Here is a 27217-nt window from a genome sequence, read left to right as displayed (position 1 = left end):
GGAAAAGCGGTCAACGAGTGGGGCCATTCCTTGCTCTGTATCTTCCTTCCACAGCCGTGCAACGCGGGCCATGAGAAAGCAAATGGAGAGACACTATGCAAAAACGGAAGAAACCATTAGCAGTGTCAGGCTTTACCATTAGCAGTGTCAGGCTTTACCTTTAGCACTCAGACACTACCCAGGACCAGCTCAGGAGCCGGGACCTGACCAGGCTCCGCACTGACAACCTGAAACTTCAGACCTAACTAAATTGGTCCGGAATCACGCTAGCACAGATTTCCAGTTCTTGCACTATGGTCGCACACCCCGCCCATCGGGCGTGGATCCCGTTCCGTCAGGCATGGCCACGCCCCCACAGGTACTTCCTCCTGTTCCCGCTCCCCGCGACCCCCACTCTCAGACAATAGGAGACAATAGGAAAGTGCAGGCTATTCCCGCCCCACCCCCTAGGCCCCGCCCCTCGCCTTAGTTCTTTTTTTTTTTCCCCCCCCGGGCCCGCCCCTAATCCGCTTTGTCCAATAGAAGTGGCCCCGCCTCCTAGGGCCAAGACTCCGCCTCCCTCTCCGTCAACGATTGGCCTGAACCTAGTTTCCCAATTGGTTGTAGCGCACGGCTGGCTTCCCGCACAGTGGGACGACCCGGAAGTGATTTCTGCAGAGGCTTGCCGCGTGGGTTCGCCTCCCGGGAGTCGGCGTGGGTATTGCCGTGGCTGCCGCTATGACCAAAATAAAGCCAGACCCGGACGGGCCGGAGGCTCCTGCAGAGGCGTCCTGTGGGGAACGCACGTACCATGAGCTGCTGGTCAACCTGAACCCAATCGCGCAGCCCCTGGCCTCCCGCCGCCTCACGCGGAAGCTTTACAAGTGCATCAAGAAAGGTGCAGCGGGCGCGGGGGCTGGCGGGGCGCGGGGGCGGTGCGAGACCCCCGACTGACTCTCTTGTCGTTGCAGCCGTGAAGCAGAAGCAGATTCGGCGCGGCGTGAAGGAGGTTCAGAAGTTTATCAACAAAGGCGAAAAAGGGTGAGACTCCCCTCTCCGCCACGTTTCGCGTTTCTAAACGGTGAACTTAGGTGCTCTGTAAAAGTCGAGTGGGCTGACTGTCCCCTATAATAAAGCAGTCGGTAAGTTTCACTCAGTATAGATACCGACATACCATTTGCAGGAGCTCAGAGGGACCCCATGAGCAAAGTGAACTCCAGAAGGAAGCTAATCGTATCATCTAATTCAATTCGGATAGACCCCTCTCCCTTCATTTAGCAACTAAATGTTTTTTGAGGGCTTTGTCAAGCACTCTGCCTATGGGGATGCAGTGACATTGGGCAAATAATCAGAACACAGTTACAGGTTGTGATAATCACGAAGGAAAAGTGCCGTGAGAAAGACTTCATTCCTCTGCTTCTTTTCTGGCATTTAACAGAATCTGAAATTTGTATTTACATTTTTATCTCCAGTGCCTCCCACGCAGTCCAGACCATAAGCTTTTTGAGAACAGGGATTCCCATTGCTTTATCCCCAGCGTCTGGCACACTGTAGATGCTCAAGAAATAAGGCTGGGGGATTTGGTGCACAGTTGGGTGTCAGACCTAGTTTGACCTGGGTCGCGGGGAGGTCGTGCATCAGGGAGTTTTATTTGAGCTGAACCCTGAAGATGCAGGGGCTGATGGAGGTATGAGGGGGAAGGAGGTGGTTCCAGCCACAAGAGGGGCCTATGAACAATGGTAAGGACTTTAGTTTTTGTACTTGGTCTTTAGGGACCACTGAAGGGTTAAAGCCAGGGAGTGACATTATATTTATGCCTTAACATTTCTCAATCCAAGAAAGAAAGGATTAGAGAGACAAGAGTAGATTTGGGAAAACTCTTGCTAGGAAGGTTACTGTAGTCCAGAAGAGGTGAGGGAGATGGAGAGAATGAAAGTGGGTGGATTTGAGAGGATTTAGGATATGGAGAGTGAATTGCAATTGACTTCTGGATTTTGGCTTGCCCAGCCAAATGGATGGAGGGCCCCATTCACTGAGAGCCAACAATGGAGGGCCAGGTTTATGTGGGAATATCTCAAGTTTGGTTTTAGACAGTTTTTTTTAGGTCCCTTTGAGATACACACCCCCAGCCCCCAACACCCCTCTGCAGCCCCCAGTGCTACTCAGCAGCACAGGTGGCCACGTGGGCTAGGAGCTTGAGAGGACCGGGCTGGAGAGAACAGATTTAGGAGTTGTCAGCACACAGTGTGGGGAACACCAACACTTAAAGGAAGAGTAGTAGAGGCCAAGATGCCAAAAGAAAACTAGAATACAGAAGCAGCATTTTCCTGAATAATCTTTTTAATTTCTTCAATTGCTTTATCTCTGTGTTCCTTGGCTTGTTTTGCGTATTGCCTTATTTCCTTCTTGATGTTTTGAATGGTTCTGTATATTAAGCTTTTGTATTCTGCCTCTGGTAATTCCAGGAAGGCACTTTCATCTAGAAGATCCCTTGATTCTTTGTTTTTAGAGCTTGTTGAGGTGATCATGCTGTTTCTTTATGTGACTTGATATTGACTGTTGTCTCTGAGCCATCTGTAAGTTATTTTATTAATTTTATGTTTGCTTACTGTGTCATAGCTTCTTGCTTTTTGTTTTGATATGCCCAAATGGGTTGCCTGAGTGAGCTAGCTTGATTATTTCTGCCTTTGGGGCTCTGACGTCCTCTTCCCAGATGGTTAGAGTTGTTATCAGGTGTATTAGTCTAGAAGTCCATTCACTTTTCTTGTATGACTTCAGCTCAGGTGTCCAGGTAGCTGATCATCAAGTGTGTTAGTATAGGCTCTGTCCTACAGTCTTAGAGGGGCAGGGATGATTGGTGTAGATACCAGTATCTGGTTGCAGCAGGGGGTCATGCTCTGAACAAGGCGGGGCTAAGAATCATTCCCCATGTGTCTCTGAGGAAAGCCTGTCCCTGTTCCCTAGAGTGTACAGGTGGGTGGGTTCTGCAGACGGACCATGGGCACCCAGTGTTCTTGGTTGTAAGGACTGGGAGGTACCAGTTATCCCTGGACCCCTGTCGCGGGTGGCTGGGTGACCTGAGTGGAGCTACCAGTCCTTAGGCCCCTGATGTGGGTAGGTGAGGACCCTGTTCAATAGGCAAAGCAATGTCAAACATCAAGCACCCACTTTGCCGCCGCACAGCTGAAACAGTTGGAGTTTGCCAACAAGGATCTATTCTCCTGAGATAGGCTCACCCAGGTCCATGCAGACGGGAAAGGTACTCAAAGTCCACAGACTGTTTATACTTGGACGGGAGCTGCTTCTGTCCTGAGCTCCCCCGGTTAGTGGAGCTGGCAAATTATCTTTTCCCCTAATTGCAAATTTATTCCTTCACCAAGGCCGGGAGGATGGCTCTAGGTGCTCAACAGGGCCTATCTCAGGCCCAGGGAATTCAGCTGCTGAAGCCAGCTGGGGGTCCGGGGCGGGGGGGGGTTAAATTATACGCAAGTACTTAGTTTTTGCCAAGAGTGCCGTTCTCCTCAGATTCCAGAGGTGTGAGCAGGCTGTGTGGCTGGCTGCTTCTCCCTGAGGAAACTGCGGCCGAGCCGCCGCTCTCGGGAATGGTTCCTGAGGGCTCCTCGCGATTCAGGTCCAATAACTTGGTAAACTGTCTCTTCCTCCCCCTGCCCCTCAGTTCGTTTTCTAAGCTTGCCTTTGATGCTCATGGCTCTTAGCTTGTCATAAATATACTCGTTTCACTTGTTTTTTTGGGTCTCTGTTGTAAAGAGGGCTCACCGAAGTGTCTATTCTGCTATCTTGGCTCCACCTCTCCAGAAACAGCATTTTGAACTGAGACTTCTTGTGTCTGCCTGTCCCTCTGTGTCTTCAGGCCTCCTGTGGCCCTTGCCCAGAGCCCCAAGGCAAACCTTGCTAGTCGAGAACCCCGAGGATTCTCTGGCATGCCCTTAGTGGTTCCCATCACTCATGGGACACAGCCCAGGCTTCTTAGCCTTGGTACTCAAGACCCTCTGGCAGGTATGGCCCCCATCTGTCTCTCCAGCTTTCTTTTCCACCCTACTACCCCTGGATTGCAAATCCATCCCAGGTGGCCAACAACCCCCGTGTTTTGTGGTTCCATTCTGCTTCTCAGCTTTGAATGCTTTCCGTATCTCCAGTGCCCCATCCAACCATGGTTGCAGACAGACATCATTCAACCTTCAGTTCAAGTGTCACCTCCTCAGGCTTTTTTTTTTTGCGTCTCCTAGGAGAGCTGAGCACTTATTCCTTGGGGCCCGCCCCCCCTCCCGCCACACCTTTCCTGTCCCAGCACTATACCAGTTGGTGGCATAAACGTTGCCATGTCAGCTTCTACTGCTTAGTCCTTCTTCAGCTTTCTTGGGTCAGACATACTTTTGAAACTGTGATTAAAAAAATAAAGACCATCTCTTCAGAAGAACACACTCAACCAAACACACAATTTTGCACCCACTTTCAGAGGCTACATTCCAATATTAGTAACTGGGCTTCTTGAAGGCAAGGTCATCTCATTTGCCTCTGTATCCCCAAGACCCAGTCCTGAGGCAGCACTTGATTCCAAAAGGAAGAACAGGCCAGAAATGACCGTGATTTCTTTCATTTTAGGATCATGGTTTTGGCGGGAGACACACTGCCCGTTGAGGTGTACTGCCACCTACCAGTTATGTGTGAGGACCGGAATTTGCCCTATGTCTATATTCCCTCTAAAACGGTAAGGAGCACATGACCCTGCCAACCCTGGTCAGCTCTGGGGGAGGGGTTGCCTAGTAGGAAAAAAAACACAAGCTCTGCAGTGAAGATAGGCCTGAGTCCATTCTTAGTTCTGCTGCTTCCTCATTGGGGTGCAGTAAGTTACCTCTCTGCACTTCTGTTTCTTTCCTGTGTGTGGACCAGATTAGGCCCTTCTCCATCACTGCCCTTCATCAGTTTGTGACTCCTGGCATACAGGTTGTGTGGCCTTCTTTCCCAAATAGCCCATCTTTTTCTCTGTAGGACCTGGGAGCAGCGGCTGGCTCCAAGCGCCCCACCTGCGTAATAATGGTCAAGCCCCATGAGGAGTATCAGGAGGCCTATGACGAGTGCCTCGAGGAGGTCCAAGCCCTGCCCCCGCCACTGTGAGGGACTTGAGCAGCAACCTGGCACCTGTTCTGGAAGCTGCTGGGCAGGCAGCAGGCCAACCGGCTACCACCCACACTCCCAGCATCTCTCTGATTGCCTGCGGCATGTATTCTTCCCAGGCAGCTCCAACAGCTACTTCAAGAGGATAAAACCAGCACCTTCTCACTCAGCACTGTTTCCTGTTGGGCTTACATGAAGACAGTTCCAAGAATCTGGTGTGGGGGAAGTAAATGCTAAGACTAAAATGTGAGTCTGTGGGTGTTTTTCTAAGCAGCAGCTTCAGGTGGGGCCAAGGAGTTGGTGGACAGGAAAGAGCAGAAGCGGCTGTTTTAACCAGAGGCCACAAAGGACTCTTAAGAGAGTTTAGTGCTTGTGCTTGGCGACCCAGGGCTGGGTGCTTGGGCTCAAGCTCAGAATGGACTCTTTGCTGCCTGCCAGAGCTCTCAGCTCCCACTTCCCAAGTAGGGAGCTGACAGCAGGCGGCAGAGCTTCGAATTCATTTCACGGAAACCTGCAGCCCCTATGTTGGAGGACACTCTTGTTTCTCTTCCCCCAGGAGCTTAAATGTTACTGTGAAACTTCAGTAAGCAGTTTATCTACCCACACAGTACATTTTAAACAGGGATATGAAATACAAAACCCCAGGCCATCTCTCCCGTTCAGCATAATGGCCCCTGGTAATCTTATCCCTTTGGACATTTTAGATTTCTTCTAATTGTCAAAGGTCCAGTGCAGGGCTCAGTGCACATAGTAACCAAGTCTTAAGCACCCTGAAATAAACTGGAAAGAGTCTGGGCTTGAGAGTCAGATCTGGTTTAAATTCTAAGCTCTCTCCTTTGCAAGCTGTGAGCTCTGCTGTGCAAGTCATTTGATCTTCCTAAATCCCCTCACACTGACTGACAATACACAGGTAATAAAACCTATATATGTAAAAGTACCTTGCTCTGGGTCTAGCATCTCCCAGGTTTCTCCTTAAAGCCTCTGGCTTCTACCTTGTTTGTACCCTATGGAAAATGCCTCAGGCTGTTCCTTCTCTACCCAGAGATGCAGGATGAGTTCTCTCTGCCTGGGCACTGGCCAACCATGCTCCTGCCAATGCTGCAGTCAGGACAGGCCAGGACCTTGTGGACAGCAGACATGTAATCACTTGTCAAATGAAGCTAAGGGCAGGTGAGGAGAGGTAAGGAGAATATATTTACTTACAGTTAGAAAACAGTGACATTCAGCTCTCACTTGGACTATTTACAGTGGGAGATTCATACATACAGTTGTGTACAGCAAGAGGTGGCCACAGTAGGTACCCATGTGGTGCCAGGGTTACCACAGGCCAGGGTTAGCATGGTGTTGGCATGGCAAAAGATACGGCAGAGGGCAGGGATGGAAAGAGGCCAGCATCTTCATTCCTTGCCAGCAGAGGAGCCAGCTGCCCAGTGCAGGGTGGTCCACCTCCCTCCTCGGCCCCTCCCCAAGGGAGCCCTCCTCAGCCAGTTGCTCTGAAATGAACACAAACTACTGAGGCCAACCACCCAACCAAGGCTCAGGGGTGAAAGACCCTTTGACAAAGTTCCTTCCAGGCAGGAATCAGAAGATGATACGTTTCCCATCCGCTGGGTTCTGCTCCATGGGACAGTAGGGACACTTCAGCCTGCAAAGAAAGGAGAACCAAGGAGGTCTCAGGACAGCCAGCAGGACAGCCAACCTGAGGAGGAGCCAACCATGGGGCACTCACTTTCCTCCGTTAATGAGTTTGTTGAGCGCGTCTCGGGAGATCACGTGGCCGCAGATGAGCTTGATGGGAGGGTTAGAGTCCGACGTCTGCTGGCGGAGGATGGGGCAAGCGAACACTGAGTGGTACCAGCACTTCATGCCTAATTCGATCTCGATCTGAGGAGGCCAAGCACGGGTGAGCCCCATGTCCTGTCCTGGCTGTCTGCCCTGAGTCCCTTCTGCTCACACCCCCCTACTGGGCCTCACCGGCAACTCATCTTTGTGGCTCCAGACGCCGGTGCACTGTCGCTGCTCAATCACAGCTTTGATGTTCATCAGCACAGGCAGGGCCACACAGCCAGAGGCAAAACTGCAGGATGAAGAGCAGAGCTGGGTCAGCTTGGCCCTCAGGAGCCCAGCAGACACACAGTCATCCATATGCCCTGTCAGCAGGTGACTCGTGCCTGAGGTCCAAAGTAGCCTAAGATTGTGTAAGTCTGAAAATCTCTTATATCACTTATAAAGTGCCACATACATAGTTGTGTGTATCCAACTCTAGACAGTCATTCTAATGCACCTCCAAATTTGAAAGCCTACAGGAAAAACAAAAGGAAAATCCAGGGGCAGATGTCTGCTCATCCAAAACATTAAAAAATCCTTAGTGTGACTGAGGTCCATCCTGCACGTAGGACCAAGGTGCTGCTGTCAACCAGAACCTCTGTCTCAGTAGTATCTAGAGCGGGGGAAGGATGTAGTGGAGGTGGCGGGGGGGTCTGTTGGCTGGAGGGTGGACGGTAGAAACTGCAGGGCAGTGCTGCACAACATGGGAACCATCCTGCCTAGAGCCATGGCCTAAGTGCACGTTAACAAGTTAAATGAGATTGGAGGTTCATCAGATTGGGGTAGGCTGGGGTACTGGATTCCAAACTCAGTCTAAATAAAAATACCCTGTGATAGATATCCACTGCAGTGGAGTACGTGGCCATGGAGTCAAGTCTAGTAGCCCTTAGTTCCCCGTGAGACTTCAGGCAAGTTGGTTACATCTTGAGCTTTGTTTTCTCATCTGTAAAATGAGGGTAGTAGTGCCTCTAACTCCTAGGCCACTGAAGTTGTGAGAGAGGAGTATTAAGGTAAAGGAGCTTCAAGCTACAGCTCTAATGGTACTCAGTCCCTCTCAGGTCTCCCCTGAAGGAGAGTGGGGTTTTCGAAAGATAAGGTGGTGAGAATGGGGCAACTGCAGGAGGGTCTTGCAGAAATCCAGGGTGAGATGCAAGCAAGGCAGGGGCCTCCTGCCAGAGATGTTATGAGAACCTTTGCCTGCCACTGACATGGGGACCTCAGACTATAACGCTTCCTCATCTCAGCTTGTTTGTAAAAATGGAGGTAATTTCAATCTCAAAGAATGACTAAGACCCAAAGTGGGTCTGGAAGCACAGAACATCATGCCTGGCACAGCAAATCTTTGCAAATTCCTACATCCCTCTGCACCCTCCCGTTTTTGCTGCCCCCCACAGGGCTGGGTGGTACCTGACGCTGAGTGGGGACTCTACAGAAAGCCCCAGCAGGGAACAAGCATCCCGGGTGAAGGTCTCACAGATCTCGGCCCAATGGCTGTTGTCCAGGAGGTGGCCATAGGGCGACTTCTCCAAGCCCAGCGGCAGGTACACCAGGCTGCCCATCATCACCTGGATCTCTACAAGGCAACCAGGGTGGCAGCTCAGGGTGGGGCCCAGGAGCCAGCCTTTCCCACCAGGTCTGGGATTACAGCACCCTCAGGCAGAACTGGTTTTCCCAAAATCCAGTGGAAAGCTGGCATCTAGGGGCTCCCTCACTTCCAGGCAGGGAGGCAGTGTGGGCACCCACTGGTGGCCTGCCCATGTGGGACAAAGAGAATTCCACAGGGAGGCAAGCCCTTTCTTGGGTCTCCCCATCCTTCTGAGTGCCTCCAGGAGCAAGTGCGAGGCTGACACTAAAGTCTTTTTTTCTCCAACTCTCATTTCCCTTTTTAGCAGAGCAGACCTCAGAGTCAGTACTTACGGAGGCAGCAGTATCTAGCTAATAAGTTTAAGGACATTTGCTTGGTTTTCATACTTATTTCAAATGAAGTTTAAAGTAATAAGCATAAGTTGAGCTAGAGAAAACCGTTCCCACCGGGGTCGGGAAGGATGCTGCAGAGGAGGTGCCCGGGCTGAGCCTAAAGAAATGGGTAGGAACTTTCTAGGCAGGGAAAGGCATGTACAAAAGCAAGTGGAAGGAGGGTCTGGCACATTGTGAGCGCTAGGAGAAGTCTGAGGCAGTTGTGCGTATGTGGCAGGGCACTGGAGACCGGAGTGGCCTGAGTAAGCTAAAAAGGTGCCCCACGGAGGGAGCTTGAGTTCACCCCACAGAAGATGAGGGGCCAAGGAGGTTTCCAGGTGGGGAGGGCATGGAAGTAACTACAGCCTCATGTAGGGGCAAGACTGACAACCCAACAAACTTGCCAGAGCCAGCAGCTCCAATGCCCGTGTCCATACCCATCCAGGTACCTACCGCGCTGGTGCAGACGAGCAAAGGGCTGGAAGTGCCGGGCATAGCTGAGGGCCTCCAGCTGCTTCTCAGGGCCGCCCGCCAGGAGGCGGATGAAATGCAGGCGGTGCAGCTTGAACTCCAGGGAGCTGTTGAGCTCCAGTAGGCGCTGCCTGTGGGAGACGGCCCATCTGGGAAGAAACGAGCCAGTTTAGAGCTGGTGGCAGAGCCAGGACCTGAGAGGTGGGCTCCCAAAGCCTAAGTGAGGCCCCTGGAGGCATGTCAGATTACATCTGGGTGAAATGAAGGCCACGACAGCCCTGTCCCCTGGGAGTCAGCAAAGGCAGGAGACGATTCTCTGGGCAGAGCAGCTGCTGGCCCACCCCAAGGGCCTCCTTACTCCAAGGCAGGGCCCAGGTCTTGTTCATGCAGAGCTTCCAGGATTCGGTTCAACTCCAGGAAAGGCTGTTTGAAGTCCAAATCCACATTCAGTGTTGATTCCTGTAGGGGGAGAGAGACCCCACCCACTGGAGGGCAGTGTTTCCAGAATTCTCTGCTCTTCTCGTGATGAATCCTCATCCACCACGACAGGCTGGAGGGAGCAGGATTTGCAACAGGAGCCACTTGGGCTCTCTCATTCCCACTTGAGCTCTGGGGAGGCAAAGAGCTGAATGCTGGGCTTCCCCAAATGTGGCCCACAAAGCCCACCCGCCACCGTGGTGCTAGAGACAGGCCCAGGCCGCACTGAGGACAATGGTGAGAAAATTACGTCCCCTTCAGCTCCTTGCCAGTCCTGATCACACTGAGGGAAAGTCTCGTTGACTGTCAGTGGTCTTTAACACCTAACAACTCTTCTGTCCCTTTTTTTACTAAGTTCCTCTGTTAATAAAAGGGATAGTAAAGAGAGAGTTTAGTATCAGGCCTGAACCCAGGGCCCTGGCTGGCAACAAACTCTTACTAGAATTTAAAAACTTCACTTTATTTTCATCATATATATGTGTGTATGTGTTCATATATATTATATAAGGTTACATTCATTTATGGCAAGAAGAGACTGATACCCTTTCTAAAATAAATATATTTAAAGAATAACAGGGATTACACTGAGGCTGAAGGAACCCCCGAATCTACTGCCTGGAAACAGCTTTTAAGCCTTGAACCAAAACTATCCTACAAAGCCATCTTTAAACAAGACAAGTTAGTGTGTTTAATAAAGAATGTCTGCCCTGAGCATTCTGCTCTTTTAAAAAATTATCTGTATGAGATTAAATGGCCAACAGTAGCTCTGAAACACAGACGAGAACTTCAAGGAGCAGACAGCAAGTTAAGGGTGGTGAAACAAGAGGGGCAGAGGTAAGGAGAATGGTGACGCCGTGGGAAGTATAGCCGCAGCTGATGAGTACATGTAAAAACTAGTGAATGGGTTTGTTGTGTATATTTTCACTCAAAAACAAAAACAGAAGAATAACAGGGACTGAACTGGTGGCACTGGTGGCCCAGTGCTGGAATTCTCGCCCTCCATGCAGGAGACCCGGGTTTGCTTCCCAGCCGGTGCACCTCATGCGTCAGGCTTACGTGTTGCTACGACGCTGGACGGCTTTCAGTGGAGCCTGGAGACGAAGCCAGGCTAGGAAGAAAGGCCGGGTGGTGTACTCGCAAAAACCAGCCAGTTAAACCCCGTGGATCACAGCGGTCCCATCTCATTGTGCATGGGGTCACCGCGAGCAGCGGGCCGACGTGATGGTAACTAACACCACCAACAACTTCAGGAAAACCATCAAGTACAAGCCGCCCAGGCAGGCCGTCCCCACACCTCCCCGGGCTGGCGCTACCTGACACAGCTCCTCGGCAACGCTGAGCATGCCCTCCTGGTACAGGTGCTCCACGATGGCCATCTGCAGGATCTGCTGCTGCTTCTCCCGCGAGTCCCACACCGCGTCAGAGACTACACCGCAGATCTCAGAGTCAAAGTTCTGACCAGGGCGAGAGACAGAGCCCTGTGACCGGGGTGCACCTCTGCCTTCCTGCGGAGCCCCGGACTCACCAGCGCCAGAACAGCCCCACATATCTCTCCAACCCAGGTCTAGGGCCGCCTCTGTGCTCACCCTGTCGATGGCTTTGCCCACTCGGGAGACACTGCTGTGGATGTCCTTGTGGTCTGAAGCCAGCTTCTGCACGGTGTCTTTGATCTTCCGGCAGCACTGGGACATCACAAGAGAGAGGGTGGCTGAGAGTGGCGTCCCCTGGAGGGCTGCAGAGAAACGCTGGCACTGAGTCAGGACGCAGAGGAGGCAGACCTGAGCACCCGCTCCCACAGCAGGCCTTGTCTCTACTTCTCTAACTGCCAGCCTGGCGGGGGGAGGCAGCCTTAACTCAGGAGTAAAATACCTGGAGGAGCTTCTATCCTGGGTCCTGCTACTTTTTAACTGCATGACTTAGGGCAACCCAGATCTCTGGGCCTTCATTTCCTCATCTGTAAAATAAGGGATAGTATTACTTGTAATACTTGTAAATTGTTGTGATGGTTTGGGGCCCTGGGCAGTGCAAAAGGTTAAGCACTTAACTACTAACTAAAAGGCTGGCCGCTCAAAGCCACTTGAGGTGCTGTGGAAGAAAGACCTGGCGATCTGCTTCTGAAAGGTCATAGTTATTGAAACCCTATGAAGCAATTCTACTCTGTACACATGGGGTCGCCATCAGTTGGAACTGACATCATGGCAACTGGTTTTTTGGGCTTTTTTAAGTCTGTGAGTTAAGTGAGGGCAGTGATGGGATTCTCGCCTCCCATGTACCTCATGTGCAGCTACCACTCACCTGTCACCGCTGTGATGTGCTGCTGTGATGCTGACCAGGTTTCAGTGGAGCTTCAAGACTAAGACAGACTAGAAATAAAGGCTTGGCAATCTATCATCCATGGATCACAATGGTCCAATCACACTGTGCGTGAAGTCGCCATGAGTTGGGGGCTGACTCGACAGCAGCTCACAACAAAATGGGGTTAAGTACTTGAGACACTTCAACTCATTTAATCTCACCACCACGCCATGCCATGGATCCTCTTAGTATCCCAGTTCTATAGCTGAGGAGACTGAGGTACCATGATGCTAAACTGACCCAGGACATACAGCAGTAAGTGACAGATCTAAAGCCTGTGCTTCTCATCACTATGCTAGACTGATGCATATTATCTTGAGTGAGATAATGTACATGAAACGGCTTTGAAACATGAAGCTTTGTCCCCACAACAATACTTCTTATTAACCAAGGGACACAAGACAGGCTGGGGTCTGCCAGGGAAGCTCAGGGACATTTCTGACTCAGGATGCCAGGCCTACAGTGGTCTGCATACCCCCATGGCCAGGCTGGAGCACAAAGGGTCTAGAGGAATGAGACAGGAGACCATTGCTTCTTCTGGTCCAGCATCTACGCCCCCTTCAGATGGCAGTGCCTCAGTGCAGGGACAGGCACATGAGCAAAGAAGCCCAGTAAGCCTCTCAGCTGTGAGACTGGAAGCCCCAGAAGAGAAATGCTCTTCCTGCCAGGCTGCTAAATAAGAGTGTGAACTGGAGCTGCTAGGACATCATGGTCACCTTGAGAAGGTGCTCTGAGTGCAGCCTTGAAGAAGAGTGAAGAGAAAAAGATTCAGGGTATCAGATGAGCACCTGGATGCAGCTGGGCCTGGACACTCAGTTATGTGAGCTAATGAATCCATCCCCCTTTGTTTAAGCCAGTCCCAGCTGGGTTTCTGTCACTTGTAACTGAATGAGTTCTGACAAATATAAACAGGAGGTTTTGGTCAGGCCACTACCTCCTCGAGGCAGACAGGTCAGAAGTCCAACTGTACTCCACTCCCAGCACCAGCACTGCCCTGCGGAACCCCAGCTTCTACTCATTCCTCACCATCTGCTGTGCCGCCAGGTCACAGGGGTACACTGTGCACATTCCCTGGCCATATCCCCTTTAGCACAAAGCAACCAGCTCTCAGGAAACCAAAGCCTTTTAACCTAGAAGTTCCCAAATCCCCATCTCGCAAGGATCACACTGACTATCATTAGCCCAACGATTCCACGTCTGAGAAGACACAGTATCCCTGTAAACACACTGGAGCCAAAACATAGTATCTCCTGTTAACTAAGGGCACCAAAACCCACTACCGTCGAGATGATTCCGACTCATGGTGACCCGCAGGACAGGGCGGTACTGCCCCATAGGGTTTCCAAGGCAGTAAACCTTACAGAAGCAGACTGCTACATCTTTCTCCTGCAGAGCAACTGGTGGGTTCAAAATGCCTACCTTTCAGTTCGGCAGCAGAATGCTTAACTGCTACGCTACCAGGGCTCCTAACCAAGGGCACAGGCAGCCGCCAAAGAACGTTTCCAACCAGCGAGAGAAAACTGTTTTTACCTCATGCAGCTAACAGATGCCACCAGAAGCAAGGTGACCTGGGCATTTATTGCAGCATGGCACAACCATACGATGGACTGTTGGGCAGCTGTTAGCACGAATGGGGCAGAACTCTGCGTGCTGATGTAGAACACTCTCCAAGACACATTGTTTAGGGAAAAAAGCCTTCAAGGTACAGCAAGTATGTATTTTATGCTACCCTTTGTGTTTTTAAAAAAAAGAAGGTGACCATACAGGATCAAACTGACAATAGCAACTTGAAAGATTAGATAGGAAACTTAGCGGGCAGTGAGTTTGTTAATGGGGGAGGAACAACTCAGAAAGGGAGGGGAAGAATGGTTACACAACTTGAAAAATGTCATCAGTGTTACTGAATTGTATAGGCAGACACTGTTGAATTGGTATATGTTCTGCTATGTGTATTCTCATGAAACAGACACCTATACATACCCCTATGTGTTTACACAGATGCTATTTGTAAGGACAGCTGAGAAACTGGGGACAAGGGTGGCTTTTAGGGAGGGACACTTAGAAACTGGGAGTCAGGGGTGAAAGGGAGATTCACTTTTCATTTTGAACTTTAAGTTTTTTCTCTGTGCATATATTCTTCGAAAATAAAGATTAAAAAATAAAACTAGTAGATTTGCTTTTTCTCTGTGGTACTGGGTGTAGTAATTCTGAAAATACTTTCTATGTATTATAGAAATTGAGCAAATGAGAAAATATATCGATGATGTTGGGAGCCAGGTTTCATACTGTCCTGAAGGGAGATATAACTATGGAATGTGAGAAATCTAAGAAGAACCAGTTGATACGAACTCACGGTTTGAAATAGGTAAATAGAAATAAACAAGGAAAGAAAGACAGAAGTCTATCTGCTAAAAGAATCTAGAGATAATGACATGCTAGTAGCAACCCAGATCTTGGTTTCCAAATACCATTCCCCACTAAAAGAACCAAGGCTCCTTGGAGAATGAAACATCTTACTGTGCTAGAAAGTAAGTAAGTACTTAAAAAAAAAAAAAAGGAACATGTCAAAAGGACATAGGAAGGAAAAGAATAGTCTTTCAACAACTAGATCTCCACGTGTAAAAGAATGAAGTTGTACCCCTTACCTCACACAACAAAAATTAACTCGAAATGAAATCAATGACCTAAATGTAAGAGTTAAAATGATAAAACTTCTCAGGGAAAACAAAGATGTAAATCTTCATGGCTTTAGATTTTTTTTTTTTTTTTAGATTAGGCAATGACTTCTTAGATATGACTTGAAAACCATAAGCAACCAAAGAAAAAATAAATTGGACTTCATCCAATTTTAAAATTAAAAACTTTTGTGCTTCCCAGGCGGTCATGGTCCCCAAACCTTCTGTTGGCCCAGGTCAGGAACCATTCCCAAAGACAACTCATCAGACATGGAAGGGACTGGACAATGGGTAGGAGAGAGAAGCTGATGAAGAGTGAGCTACTTGTATCAGGTGGACACTTGAGACTGTGTTGGCATCTCCTGTCTGGAGGGGAGATAGGAGGGTAGAGAGGGTTAGAAACTGGCAAAATTGTCACGAAAGAAGAGACTGGAAGGGCTGACTCATTAGGGGGACAGTAAGTGGGAGTATGGAGTAAGGTGTATATAAGCTTATATGTGACAGACTGACTTGATTTGTAAACGTTCACTTAAAGCTCAATAAAAATTATTAAAAAAAAAAACAACACTTTTGTGTTTCAAAGGATACTACCAGGGAAGTAAAAGACAACCCACAGAGTGGGAGAAAATATTTACAAATCATACATATGATAAGTGCCCTGTATATAGACTCTGTAAAAACTCAACAGTAAAAAAACAAATAACCTAATTAAAAAATGGGCAAAGGACTGGCATAGACATTTCTCCAAAAAAGATTTAACAAATGGCTAATGAGACTTTTAAAAGATGTTCAACATCACTATTTATTAGGGAAATACAAATTAAAACCACAATAGGACACCACTTCGTACCCACTAAGATGGCTTTAATAAAAAAGGCAGACAATAACAAGTGTTGACAAGAATGTGAAGAAACTGGAACCCTTATACACTGCTGGTGGGAATGTAAAATGCTGCAGCCACTTTGGAAACAGATTTGTAGTTTCTGAGAAAGCTCAACATAGAGTTACTATAACCAAAAACCCAGTGCTGTCGAGTCAATTCCGACTCATAGCGACCCTATAGGACAGAGTAGAATTGCCCCGTAGAGTTTCCAAGGAGCACCCGGCAGATTCAAACTGCTGACGCTTTGGTTATGACCCAGCAATTCTATCCTAGGTATATACCCAAGAGAAGTGAAAATACACGTCCATACAGGAACTTAATGGCTATTGTGATCAGTGCATGCTTATAGCAGCACTGATCACAATAGCCATTAACAGGTAAACGGATAAACAAAATGCGGTACATCCATACCATGGAACCCTAATCAGCCATGCCACAACAGGGATGAACTTTGAAAACATTCTGCGAAGTGAAAGAGGCCAGACACCAAAGGCCACGTTATATGATTCCATGTGCATGAAATATCCAGAACAGGCAAAGCTGAAACAGACAGAAAGGAGATTACTGGTTGCCAGGGGCTGGGGAGAAGGAGGAATGGAGAGTGATTGCTAATAGGTACAGGGTTTCTTTTTGGGGTGATGAAAACGTTCTGAAATTAGATAGTGGTGATGGTTGCACAACTCTTTGGTCAAATCTGGTGTAATCTGAGTATCAAAATAAATGACAGTCATGGATTATATAACCCAGTGAATAAAAGTAAGAATCTGCAAATGTGAATTGATAATTGATAAATAAATAAGGGAAAAGAGAAAGCTCTTCCTTACAGCAGAATGCCAGCTAATAAATGTTGAAGGAAAGATTCAGCAGGAAAAAATCACCATGTTGCAACTAGCACAGTAATATTTGATTCAGACATGAAGCATCATGGATTTTTAAAACGAGTGGGTTGAAGTTCGATGATAAGCAAGGTACCTATACAGTCTCAAGATTATCTTCCCACAAATTACTTAGTAATTACAAATGAAAAAATAGTAACTTTATGGTAGAGGAACCTGGCAGACACCATCTTAACCAAGTGATCGAAGTTAACATCGCCAATAACGGAACAAGCCGACAGCATGTGCTTCCTAATATGATGAACTGAGAAGAACACATCACTTTGGAAGTTCTCCTGCCAAAAATACAGAACCTGTAGCTAATCATGAGGGCGCATCAGACAAATCTAAATTGAGAGTCGGTCTGCAAGATAACTGACCTTAATGCTTCAAAATGTCACTGTCACAGAAGATAAAGGAGGGTCGAGGAAATGTCCTAGATTAAAAACCTAGAGAGACAAAACACTAAATGCAGTGCATGGTCCTGAACTGGATCCGAGCCCAGAAAATAAAAATGCTTTATGAAAATTATTGGGATGATAGCAAAAATGAATATGAGTTGTGTATTTTAGATGATATTATATTAACGCTCTATTTCTTGATTTTAGTAATTATAGTGTAGTTATGTAAGAATGCCCTTGATCTTAGAAAATACACACTGAAGGTTTAGGAGCAAAGGAACATGCTATCTGCAACTTACTTTCAAATGGGTAGAAAAGAATAATAGTATGCAAGAGGATGACAAAGCAAATATGGCAAAATGCTTTCAAAATGCTGAATCTTAATAAGTATATGAGAATATATATGAGTTCTTTATACTATCCTTGGGACATTTCTGTAAGTCTGAAATTATTTTACAATGTTTAAAAAATAGTTTTAAAAAGTGAAATGGCAACAATCTCAGGTAAATTAATTTTTGTTGGCTTTTGAAAGAGCTCAGAGACTTGCAATACACTTCCCTTTGAGGAAGCCTAGGGATCCATATACCAATGTCCTAACTATCATCCTTCCAGAACCCTGTCACAAGGTGGCCTCCAGGTCTGCTAGGTGCAGTGTGGCTGCTGGGGGCTCTTGTCGGGAGGACACCCACCTGCACTGGCCAGCTCAGCCCTCAGCTGGCCCACGTAGTGCAGTAGCTCTTCCAGGCTCTGCTCGCAGTGCTGCCCGTAGGTGAGGAACTTCTGCAGGACCTTGTCCAGCTCTCTCTCCACGCATGCACACTGCTCCATGGTGGCCTCGGCCTAGAAAGCAGGGGTCGGCTGTGTCAGGTACCACTGGGACCAGGCCGGCATGGTGAGCTGGGCTCTCTCACACCATTTCCTCAGATGCCCTCACCAGGCCCATACATCAGTGTTGCACAAATTCCCCTGCTTAAAACATCTGTCCACAGCGCTCCATCAGGCTGGGAAGAAGGCAGTTTTTTGAATCGTGGTGAGAAAATTACTCCCTTTTCAACTCTACATTCAATAATCTTTGTTCATCTCCCTTTTAAATCAGAAGAGAGAGCACTCAGCAGGCAGCACTACCTAACAAGAAATCAGTAACCCTGCACGTCTCCATGTATTTATTTTATGACCACCTTCTTTTACGATGGCGCCCTCGTGGTGCAGTGGTTAAAAGCTTGGCTGCTAACCAAAAGGGTGGCAAGCCTGAATCCAGCCGCTCCTTGGAAACCCTATGAGGCAGTTCTACTCTTGTCCTGTAGGGTTGCTATGAGTCGGAATCGGCTCAACAGCAACGACTTTGGTTTTTTTTTTTTTGGAGGGGGGGTCTCTTACAATAAATAGAACTGGTTTTCCATTTACTATACAGGATAGTCCCCAATTTACAACATATTAGAATTCTGATAAACCGCATTTACGACTGTCTTTTTTTTTTTTTGGACATCTTATAATTAGTAATATGGATGTATATATTAAAATATATCTCTAAGTTTATATGTAATGTTTCCAACCCCCAAAGACAAATAAAGATCAAATTTATGAAGATACTGATAATAAAAGGCAATAGTGAAAACTAAAAAAAAAAAAAAAGTATTCTACTTACATCAGAACTGACCTACAATGGAGTTGTCAGAACGGAACCCTGTCGTAAACTGGGAACTACCTATAGTGATATAAACCATAAAGGCAGACCCTGAATGGCTGATTATTTAGAAATGCAGCCTGGGGAATAATAGCCAACCACGTTGCCCAACTGGCCTTGCCCACCGTGCCAGCCTTGCTGCTCCTCCACAGACAGCCAACCTTGTGTCCAGCTAGCTGGCCGGAACGACCTGTTCTCTCTTGGCTCCATGCCCCGGAAAATGCTGCGTCCTCTCCCTGCTACGCTCTCCGTTACCGTGCACCTCCTAGACTATTTGAGAAGATGGTTTATTCTTTCCTTGTTAGCTCAGATGTCATTTGCTTCAGCAGCTGTTCCTAGCCTGCTCCCACCCTGGATCCCTCTCCTCTCAGCTTTCCCCAAACTTTGTGCCCTCTATGTCAGTTTCCATCACTGGGTAATGACCTGTTTGAGGGCCTGCCTTCCCCACAAGACTAGAACCTCTCTTGTTGTAACACAGCCTTCCCACATCATTATACCACTGGAAGAAAGCTAACTTGTCCCACTTCTCTACCACTGAGGCCTCCTGCTTAAGTCCTGTCCACCCTGGGCCCTGCTCCTTTCCTTCATTTCAGAGCAGCCTTTCACACTCAGCATGTGGACAATCCTCAAATGTTGGTGAGAGTTACTCTCCTCCCCACCCCTCCATCTGTGGGATTTGAAATGAGATCAGATGTCCCTCTAAAACATTCAAATCTAGCCAACTGTCCATTCTCTCAAAGGCGGGTAGAGACTAACACCCCAGAGAGAATCCTGTGTCCACGATGACCACTGGGATTTTCCAGTTTCACTTGCACCCAGACTCTCTTCCCATTCCCACCAGCACCCTCCATCCTGACCTCACCATCTCAGACTAGCCTGCTGCCACTGTCTCCCTATCAGACAGGAGGTGCCTGCTGGGGAAATGGCATCCAGGGATGTGTTTACACTCTCTCCTGACGGCTGATGCCATCACACTGGAAGCCGTAATCGTGCTGCCCAGAAGATATGCTCCTGCCGCTGCCTACCCCTGAACAACTATCCTATGACTGGATGTGAGCCATTACTGGCAAAATAAAAATAAATCAACACAAAGGAGAAAAAGGTCCTGCATGGATCGATTAAACATGACATGAATTTAGAAGTATGAGTAACTCAGTAATATTATTGCTATTGCCCTTATCAATAGCTAACATTTGCTGTTGTTGGTCATTGCTGTCTAGTCAGTTCCCACTCATGGCAGCAACCCCATGTGTACAGAGTAGAACTGCTCCATAACATTTTCAATGCTGTGACCTTTCGGAAGCAGAACACTAGGCCTGCCTTCCAAGGCGCCTGAGTGGATTTGAATTACCAACTTTTCAGCTAGCAGTTGAGTGCTTAACCATTTGCACCACCCAGGGATTCCTAACTAACATTTAAACTCATTGCCATCAAGTTGATTCCAACTCATAACGACCCAAAAGCCAAAGGAGAACTGCCCTATAGGGTTTCCAAGGAGCAGCTGGTAGAGTTGAATCGCCAATCTTTTGGTCAGAAGCCGAAGCTCATCATAGCTCTTAACCACTGTGCTACCAAGGCTGCAACTGACATTTAGTAGGTGCGTATTATGTGCCAGGCACTGCTCTAATGACTTTGCACGTATTAATACATTTACTTAATTCTCATAAACACACTACAGGTACAATTATTAGACCCATTTTATAGATGGGAAATAAAACACAAAAAGATTAAATAAGTTGCCTTATTTAAGGTCACACAGCTGGTAAGTGGAGAAGATGGGAAATGACTGCAGGAAGGCTAAGCTTCACTGGTACTCTCAGGACCTGCTTAACAGCCACTATGTCACTACTGACTACAATGAGTGTATTGCAAGCATCAATGATGGCTTTGCTTCAGCAGCACATATACTAAAATTAGAACGATACGGAGATTAGCACGGCCCCTGTGCAAGGATGGCACGCAAATTCATGAACGGTTCCGTATTTTTCACCACAAAAAAAGAAAATTACAGACCTATATCCCTCATGAACTTAGATGCAAAAATCCTCATCAAAATTCTAACCAATAGAATTCAACAACATATCAAAAAAATAATTCACCATGACCAAGTGGGATTCATACTAGGTATGCAGGGATGGTTCAACATTAGAAAAACAATTAATGTAATACATCATACAAATAAAACAAAAGACAAGAAACGCATGATCTTACCAACTGATGTAGAAAAGGCATTTGACAAAGTTCAACACCCATTCATGATAAAAACTCTCAGCAAAATAGGAATAGAAGGAAAATTCCTCAACATAATAAACGAGCATTTACACAAAACATCATCCTAAATGGAGAGAGTCTGAAAGCATTCCCCTTGAGACTGGGAACCAGACAAGGATGCCCTTTATCACCACTCTTATTCAACATTGTGCTGGAGGTCCTAGGCAGAGCAAATTAGGCTAGATAAAAAAAATAAAAGGCATCCAGATTGGTAACGAAGAAGTAAAAGTACTTTATTTGCAGATGACATGATCTTATACACAGAAAACCCTAAAGAATCCTCAAGAAAACTACTGAAACTAATAGAAGAGTTCAGCAGAGTATCAGGATACAAGACAAACATATGAAAATCAGTTGGATTCCTCTACACCAACAAAAAAGAACACTGAAGAGGAAATCACCAAATCAATACCATTTACAATAGCCCCCAAGAAGATAAAATACTTAGGAATAAATCTAACCAGAGACATAAAAGGCCTATAAAAAGAAAACTACAAGACACTACTGCAAGAAACCAAAAGAGAACTAAAAAAGTGGAAAAACATACCATGCTCATGGATAGGAAGACTTAACACTGTAAAAATGTCTATTCTACCAAAAGCCATCTATAGATACAATGCAATTCCGATCCAAATTTCAACAACATTTTTTAATGAGATGGAGAAACAAATCACCAACTTCATATGGAAGGGAAAGAGGCCCCGGATAAGTAAAGCATTACTGGAAAATAAGAACAAAGTGGGAGGCCTCACTCTACCTGATTTTAGAACCTATTATTATACTGCCACAGCAGTCAGAACAGCCTGGTACGGGTACAACAACAGGTACAAAGACCAACGGAACAGAATTGAGAATCCAGACACAAATCCAACCACATATGAGCAGCTGATATTTGACAAAGGCCCAAAGTCAGTTAAATAGGGAAAAGACAATCTTTTTAACAAATGGTGCTGGCATAACTGGATATCCATCTGCAAAAAAATGAAACAAGACCCATACCTCACACCATGTACAAAAACTAACTCAAAATGGATCAAAGACCTAAATATAAAATCTAAAATGATAAGATCATGGAAAAAAAATAGGGACAGTGCTAGGAGCCCTAAAACATGGCATAAACAGTATACAAAACATTACTAACAATGCAGAAGAGAAACTAGATAACTGGGAGCTCCTAAAAATCAAATACCTATGCTCATCCAAAGACTTCACCAAAAGAGTAAAAAGACTACCTACAGACTGGGAAAAAGTTTTTAGCTATGACATTTCCAATCAGCGTCTGATCTCTAAAATCTACATGATACTGCAAAAGCTCAACTACAAAAAGACAAATAATCCAATTAAAAATCGGCAAAGGATATGAACAGGCACGATCACTAAAGAAGACATTCAGGTAGCTAACAGATACATGAGGAAATGCTCAAGATCATTAGCCGTTAGAGAAATACAAATCAAAACTACAATGAGATTCTATCTCATCCAACAAGGCTGCCATTAATCCAAAAAACACAAAATAACAAATGTTGGAGAGGTTACGGAGAGACTGGAACACTTATACAGTGCTGGTGGGAATGTAAAATCGTACAACCACTTCGGAAATCAATTTGGCACTTCCTTAATAAGCTAGAAATAGAACTACCAGAAAATTCAGCAATCCCACTCCTTGGAATATGTCCTAGAGGAATAAGCCTCTACATGTACAGATATATGCACATCCATGTTCACTGCAGCACTGTTTAAAAAAAAAAAAAAATAGCAAAAAGATGGGATCAACCAAGGTGCCCATCAACGGATGAATGCATAAATAATGGTATATTCACACAGTGGAATACTACTCATCAATAAAGAACAATGATGAATTCGTGAAACATTTCATAACGTGGAAGAATGCTGAGTGAAATTAGTTGCCAAAGGACAAATATTGTATGAGACCACTATTATAAGAACTTGAAAAATAGTTTAAACAGAGAAGAAAATATTTTTTGATGGTTACGAGATCAGGGAGGAAGGGAGAGGGGTTTTCACTAATTAGATAGTTGATAAAAACTATTTTAGATGAAGGGAAAGACAACACACAGTACAGAAGAGGTCAGAACAACTGGACTAAACCAAAAGCAAAGTTTCCTGAATAAACTGAACGTTTTGAAGGCCAGCGTGGCGGGGGGGGGGCGGGTTTGGGGACCACGGTTTCAGGGGACAGCTAAGTCTATTGGCATAATAAAAGCTATTAAGAAAACATTCTGCATCCCACTTTGGAGAATGGCATCTGGGGTCTTAAACGCTAGCAAGCAGCCATCTAAGATACATCAATTGGTCTTAACCCACCTGGAGCAAGGGATAAGGGAGAATACCAAAGATACAAGGTAATCATGAGCCCAAGAGACAGAAAGGGCCACATAAACCACAGACTACATCAGCCTGAGACCAGAAGAACTAGATGGTGCCCAGCTACAACTGATGAGTGCCCCGACAGGGAACACAACAGAGAACCCCTGAGGGAGCAGGAGAGCAGTGGGATGCAAACCTCAAATTCTCATAAAAAGACCAGACTTAATGGTCTGTCCGAGACTAGAAGGACCCCGGAGGTCATGGCCCCCAGGCCTTCTGTTAGCCCAAGACAGGAACCATTCTCCAAGTCAACTCTTCAGACAGGGATTGGACTGGACTATGGGATAGAAAATAATACTGGTGAAGAGTGAGCTTCTTGAATCAAGTAGACATATGAGACTATGTGGGCAGCTCCTGTCTGGAGAGGCGATAAGAGGGCAGAGGTGGTCAGAAGCTGGCCGAATGGACACGAAAATAAAGAGTGGAGATAAGAAGTGTGTTGTCTCATTAGAGGAAGAGCAACTAAGAGTATATAGCAAGGTGTATATATACGTTTTTGTATGAAGAGACTGACTTGGTTTGTAAACTTTCACTTAAAGCATGATAAAAAAAAAAAAAAAATTACCAGAAAACAGGAAACCATCCATGAAGCCTGTGAGAATGTTCAGCTGGGGAAGATGGCGGGGCAAAAGACTGTTTGCTAAGAGTGCTTGGGATCCAGAATCACTGTTTACTAGAAAATAAGTGTAGCTCAAGAAAGGTCCCTAAAGTCAAACATAGTCTGGTCCTGTCAGAAATCAACTGACACCCAGATTACCAAAGAAAGCCCAAATCACCATCTTAAAATTTTGCATCTCAGCATCGTTCATTGTGGAGGGCAGTGGTGGTTCAGTGGTAGAAGATCCAAGCAGGAGACCTGGGTTTGACTCCCATCAATGCACCTCACCGCCACTTGTCTGTCAGTGGAGGCTTCTGTGTTGCTAAGGTGCTGAACAGGTTTCAGCAGAGCTTCTACACTATGACAGACTAGGAAGAAAGGCCTGGCGACCTACTTCCAAAAATCAACTAATGAAAACCCTGTGGATCACAGAAGTCCAATCTGCAACCAATCATGGGCATGGCACAGGATTGGGCTAACAACAACACTGTTTGTTGTGGAAGGGAATTGGAGACAATCTAAGGGCCTTATCACTAGGAGAATCTATGAGTCAAATAGGTAAAACATGGGGAATGTACCTATGGAAACCTGTGTAGCATTCAGATACACCGACAGCAACATCAACGAGACCTCAATACATCGTACTGAGTGGGGAAAAAAGAAATAAAATGAAGCCTAGGCAGAATACCATTTAATTAAATAAAAAAATGTATGCATACAAGCAAGGACACATGCAAATGAAAAGAAATACACCAAACACATCAGAGTGGTTTTCTATGGTAGGAGAAGAAGAGAGGACTGGGAAGAAAAGGCAGTACTGTACATAAATAAACACAAAGAAGAAAAAGGCCCTGCATGGACCGATGAAACATGCCATGAACTGAGGAATACGATTAACTCAAAAAATTAAGTAAGCGAGCTGAGAAAACAGAACGGCCTGGGGGTAGTCCATCCAAAATGCTCAGGAGGCTAATTTGGTCTGTGGAGAGTAAGCCACTGGATGAATCACGCTCTGTCATCTTCTCCAGGCATAAGGACGTCCGAGTGTGCGCATGCATGAATTTGACAAGGACTTCTGTGATTAATATAACCATTGATGACTGGAACTTCATGTCCCCTCCTCCTCTAGTTCTCCCATTTACAGAAATTATCTGCCAGGCTGATCCTTCTAAAACACCCATCAGATCTGTCACCTCTTGTCTCAAACCTACTATGGCCTGACATACAAGTCCTTTGCAACTGCACACTCGCCTCCTTTGAACAAGCCATTCCTGTGCCAGTGTGCCCTCTGTAGTTCTCAGCATGGAGAACACAGAATACAGTTTAATCATCTGCTCTCAATGACATCTCATGAAGCCCTCAATGAAATCTGCCTCCCTGTCTGCTTCATTTGTTCTGGCAAACCTCTGTGGAGAGCACCCATAGCACACTCATCTGAGTTCTCACCAGTGCGGTGCAGTAATGCCTATTCAGATGCCTATCTCCCCTGGTAGACTGTGAGCTCCAGGGCTGGAGTCCAGACTCATTTCTCTCTCTCCCCCTCAGTGCCCAGCCTAGGGCCTGGACGCCGGTGGGGCCTCAGTAAACAGTAATCCTCGGGCTAGGGAGCCTGAGCTCAAAGCTACAGGCTTGGGGAAGAAAAGACATGAGTGAAATATCAAAATTCCCACTAAGACAGGCAGGGGGGTTTTATTCTGTCTTCAGCATCCTAAAACAAGAAGGCCCCCTTCTGTGGGGGGGGTGGGGGAGAAGGGAAATTTATGCAAATCACAGGAAGTTCCCCTTTGCCTAACACAGAACTAGACAGGATCCATTGAACTAGACAGGATCTACTGATCCAGGATCCATCCTTTCTTACACTTTTGTACCCTTCGCCCCCATCCATTCTCCACCCTACACATCATTTCTCTGCTTAAAACCCAACAGCTTCCTGCTGTGCTTAGATTAAAATCCAAGCTCCTTCCTATAGTCTACAAGGTTTCATGTGAACCAAATCCCCACCACCTCTACTCTCCAACCTCATCTCCTACCACCCTCTCTCTCACTCACCACACTAGTCTTCTTTCTGGTCCTTGTTGACATCAAGTTTATTTCTATCTCAGAGCCTTTGTACCGGCTGTTCCCTCTGTGTGGAACACTCTTCCCCCAGGTTTTCCCATGGCTGGCTCCTTCTTACTTGGGACTCAACGTGGAAGTGTATCTCTTCAGAGATGCTCTCCTAGACCACAGCGTTTAATACTCCACCTCGCCCCCACAACCGTCACTATCATAGAGTCCCTTTTTCTTTACTGCACATTCCTATATAAAATTTCAAATCTTTCTTTTCTCACTAGACAAAACTGGAGGAAAAAGCCTACCATTTCCCTGGGATAGGAGCCCCTATTGGGCGTTTCATCTGCATAAATGTGCAAATGACTGTCGAAATCCTACTGATCCTTCAAAAATCTCTTCTCAAATGCCCTGCCTGGACCCCAGCCCGCACCAAGTTACCTCCGACTCAGCCGGGTGACACTAAGATGGGACTTCTGAGTCCGAGTGCCTGCCCAGGCAGGTAAGGCTCCTCGAGGCGGTGCCTGGGTCCTATCAGTCTGGAAGATTCCAACTCCCGACCCGGGACCGACCACTGCAAAGAGAACAAGCCCAAAAGCAGTTTGATGCTGGGGCTGAGTAGGGGAGGAGGCCTTACTGGATGAAGGTTGGGGGCCAGGGAGCCGAGCCGAGCGGATGCCCACCTCCGCCCGCCCAGCGCGCCCCGCCCTCGGCCTGCGCCTCCTTGCTCAGCACCCGCCCGCTCTCACCTCGCCCCGCAGCCCGGGCCCCGGCTTCCGGCGCCGCTGTCATCGGAACCGGAAGCCGCGGCGGTTGCTCCACCGGGCCGGCCTCGCCCACTTGCGGTTTCGCGGAGGGGTGGCGGTTCCCCCCCGTCCCCCGGAGCGCGGGTTGCCTGTGAGCGCCGAGCCTCCCCCTTCCGCGCACGCCGGGAGTGGAGACGCCCACAGGGGCCGGGCGGTGCCGGAGGAAGTGGCGCCTCCCGCAGTCAGGGGGTCGCCGGGTGCGCTTCCCGAAGCGCTATCTGGCAGGCTCGGCCCTGCCCCTCCCCGTCCGCTGGCCGGAATCGGCCCTAACCACTCACTCGCCGGCGGGGGGTGCGAGGGGGCGGTAGCCCCGGCACCTGGTCGGGGTGCGCCTGGGTGCCAGCTCCTTGGCTCTCCCCAGCTCCCCACCCTCTGCGGTCCGGGTT

At 47.3% G+C, this 27217-nt stretch overlaps 2 protein-coding genes and 1 pseudogene across 7 annotated transcripts; 2 read left to right on the top strand and 1 right to left on the bottom strand.

Annotated features, from left to right (window-relative positions):
- Positions 1 to 608: 608 nt before the first annotated feature.
- NHP2 (NHP2 ribonucleoprotein) lies at positions 609 to 6052 on the top strand. Its single transcript, XM_049874489.1, has 4 exons — positions 609 to 877; positions 951 to 1020; positions 4603 to 4708; positions 4990 to 6052. The coding sequence occupies exons 1-4, from the start codon at positions 718 to 720 to the stop codon at positions 5113 to 5115; spliced, it is 462 nt and encodes a 153-aa protein (XP_049730446.1). The 5' UTR covers positions 609 to 717; the 3' UTR covers positions 5116 to 6052.
- A 74-nt stretch (positions 6053 to 6126) lies between these two features.
- RMND5B (required for meiotic nuclear division 5 homolog B) lies at positions 6127 to 26937 on the bottom strand. 6 transcript variants are annotated; one of them, XM_049874472.1, is made up of 11 exons: positions 26775 to 26937; positions 26467 to 26599; positions 17725 to 17875; positions 11433 to 11578; positions 11160 to 11300; positions 9728 to 9828; positions 9352 to 9518; positions 8350 to 8515; positions 7090 to 7192; positions 6845 to 6999; positions 6127 to 6760 (listed from the first exon to the last, which is right to left on the bottom strand). In XM_049874472.1, the coding sequence occupies exons 3-11, from the start codon at positions 17861 to 17863 to the stop codon at positions 6697 to 6699; spliced, it is 1182 nt and encodes a 393-aa protein (XP_049730429.1). In that variant the 5' UTR covers positions 17864 to 17875; positions 26467 to 26599; positions 26775 to 26937; the 3' UTR covers positions 6127 to 6696. The 6 variants fall into 6 exon arrangements, with proteins under 6 accessions (XP_049730429.1, XP_049730430.1, XP_049730432.1 ...); XM_049874473.1 differs by lacking the exon at positions 26775 to 26937 and adding an exon at positions 26709 to 26726; XM_049874475.1 differs by lacking the exons at positions 26467 to 26599; positions 26775 to 26937 and adding exons at positions 11716 to 11800; positions 17015 to 17083 and having other exon boundaries at positions 17725 to 17779.
- On the top strand, positions 20607 to 20706 carry LOC126070724 (uncharacterized; annotated as a pseudogene).
- Positions 26938 to 27217: the final 280 nt, after the last annotated feature.

The sequence above is a fragment of the Elephas maximus genome, chromosome 2 (assembly GCF_024166365.1).
Source record: "Elephas maximus indicus isolate mEleMax1 chromosome 2, mEleMax1 primary haplotype, whole genome shotgun sequence".
NCBI lineage: Eukaryota > Metazoa > Chordata > Mammalia > Proboscidea > Elephantidae > Elephas > Elephas maximus.
Note: the sequence above shows the minus strand (reverse complement) of the source record. Positions and strands in the feature narration are given on the sequence as shown.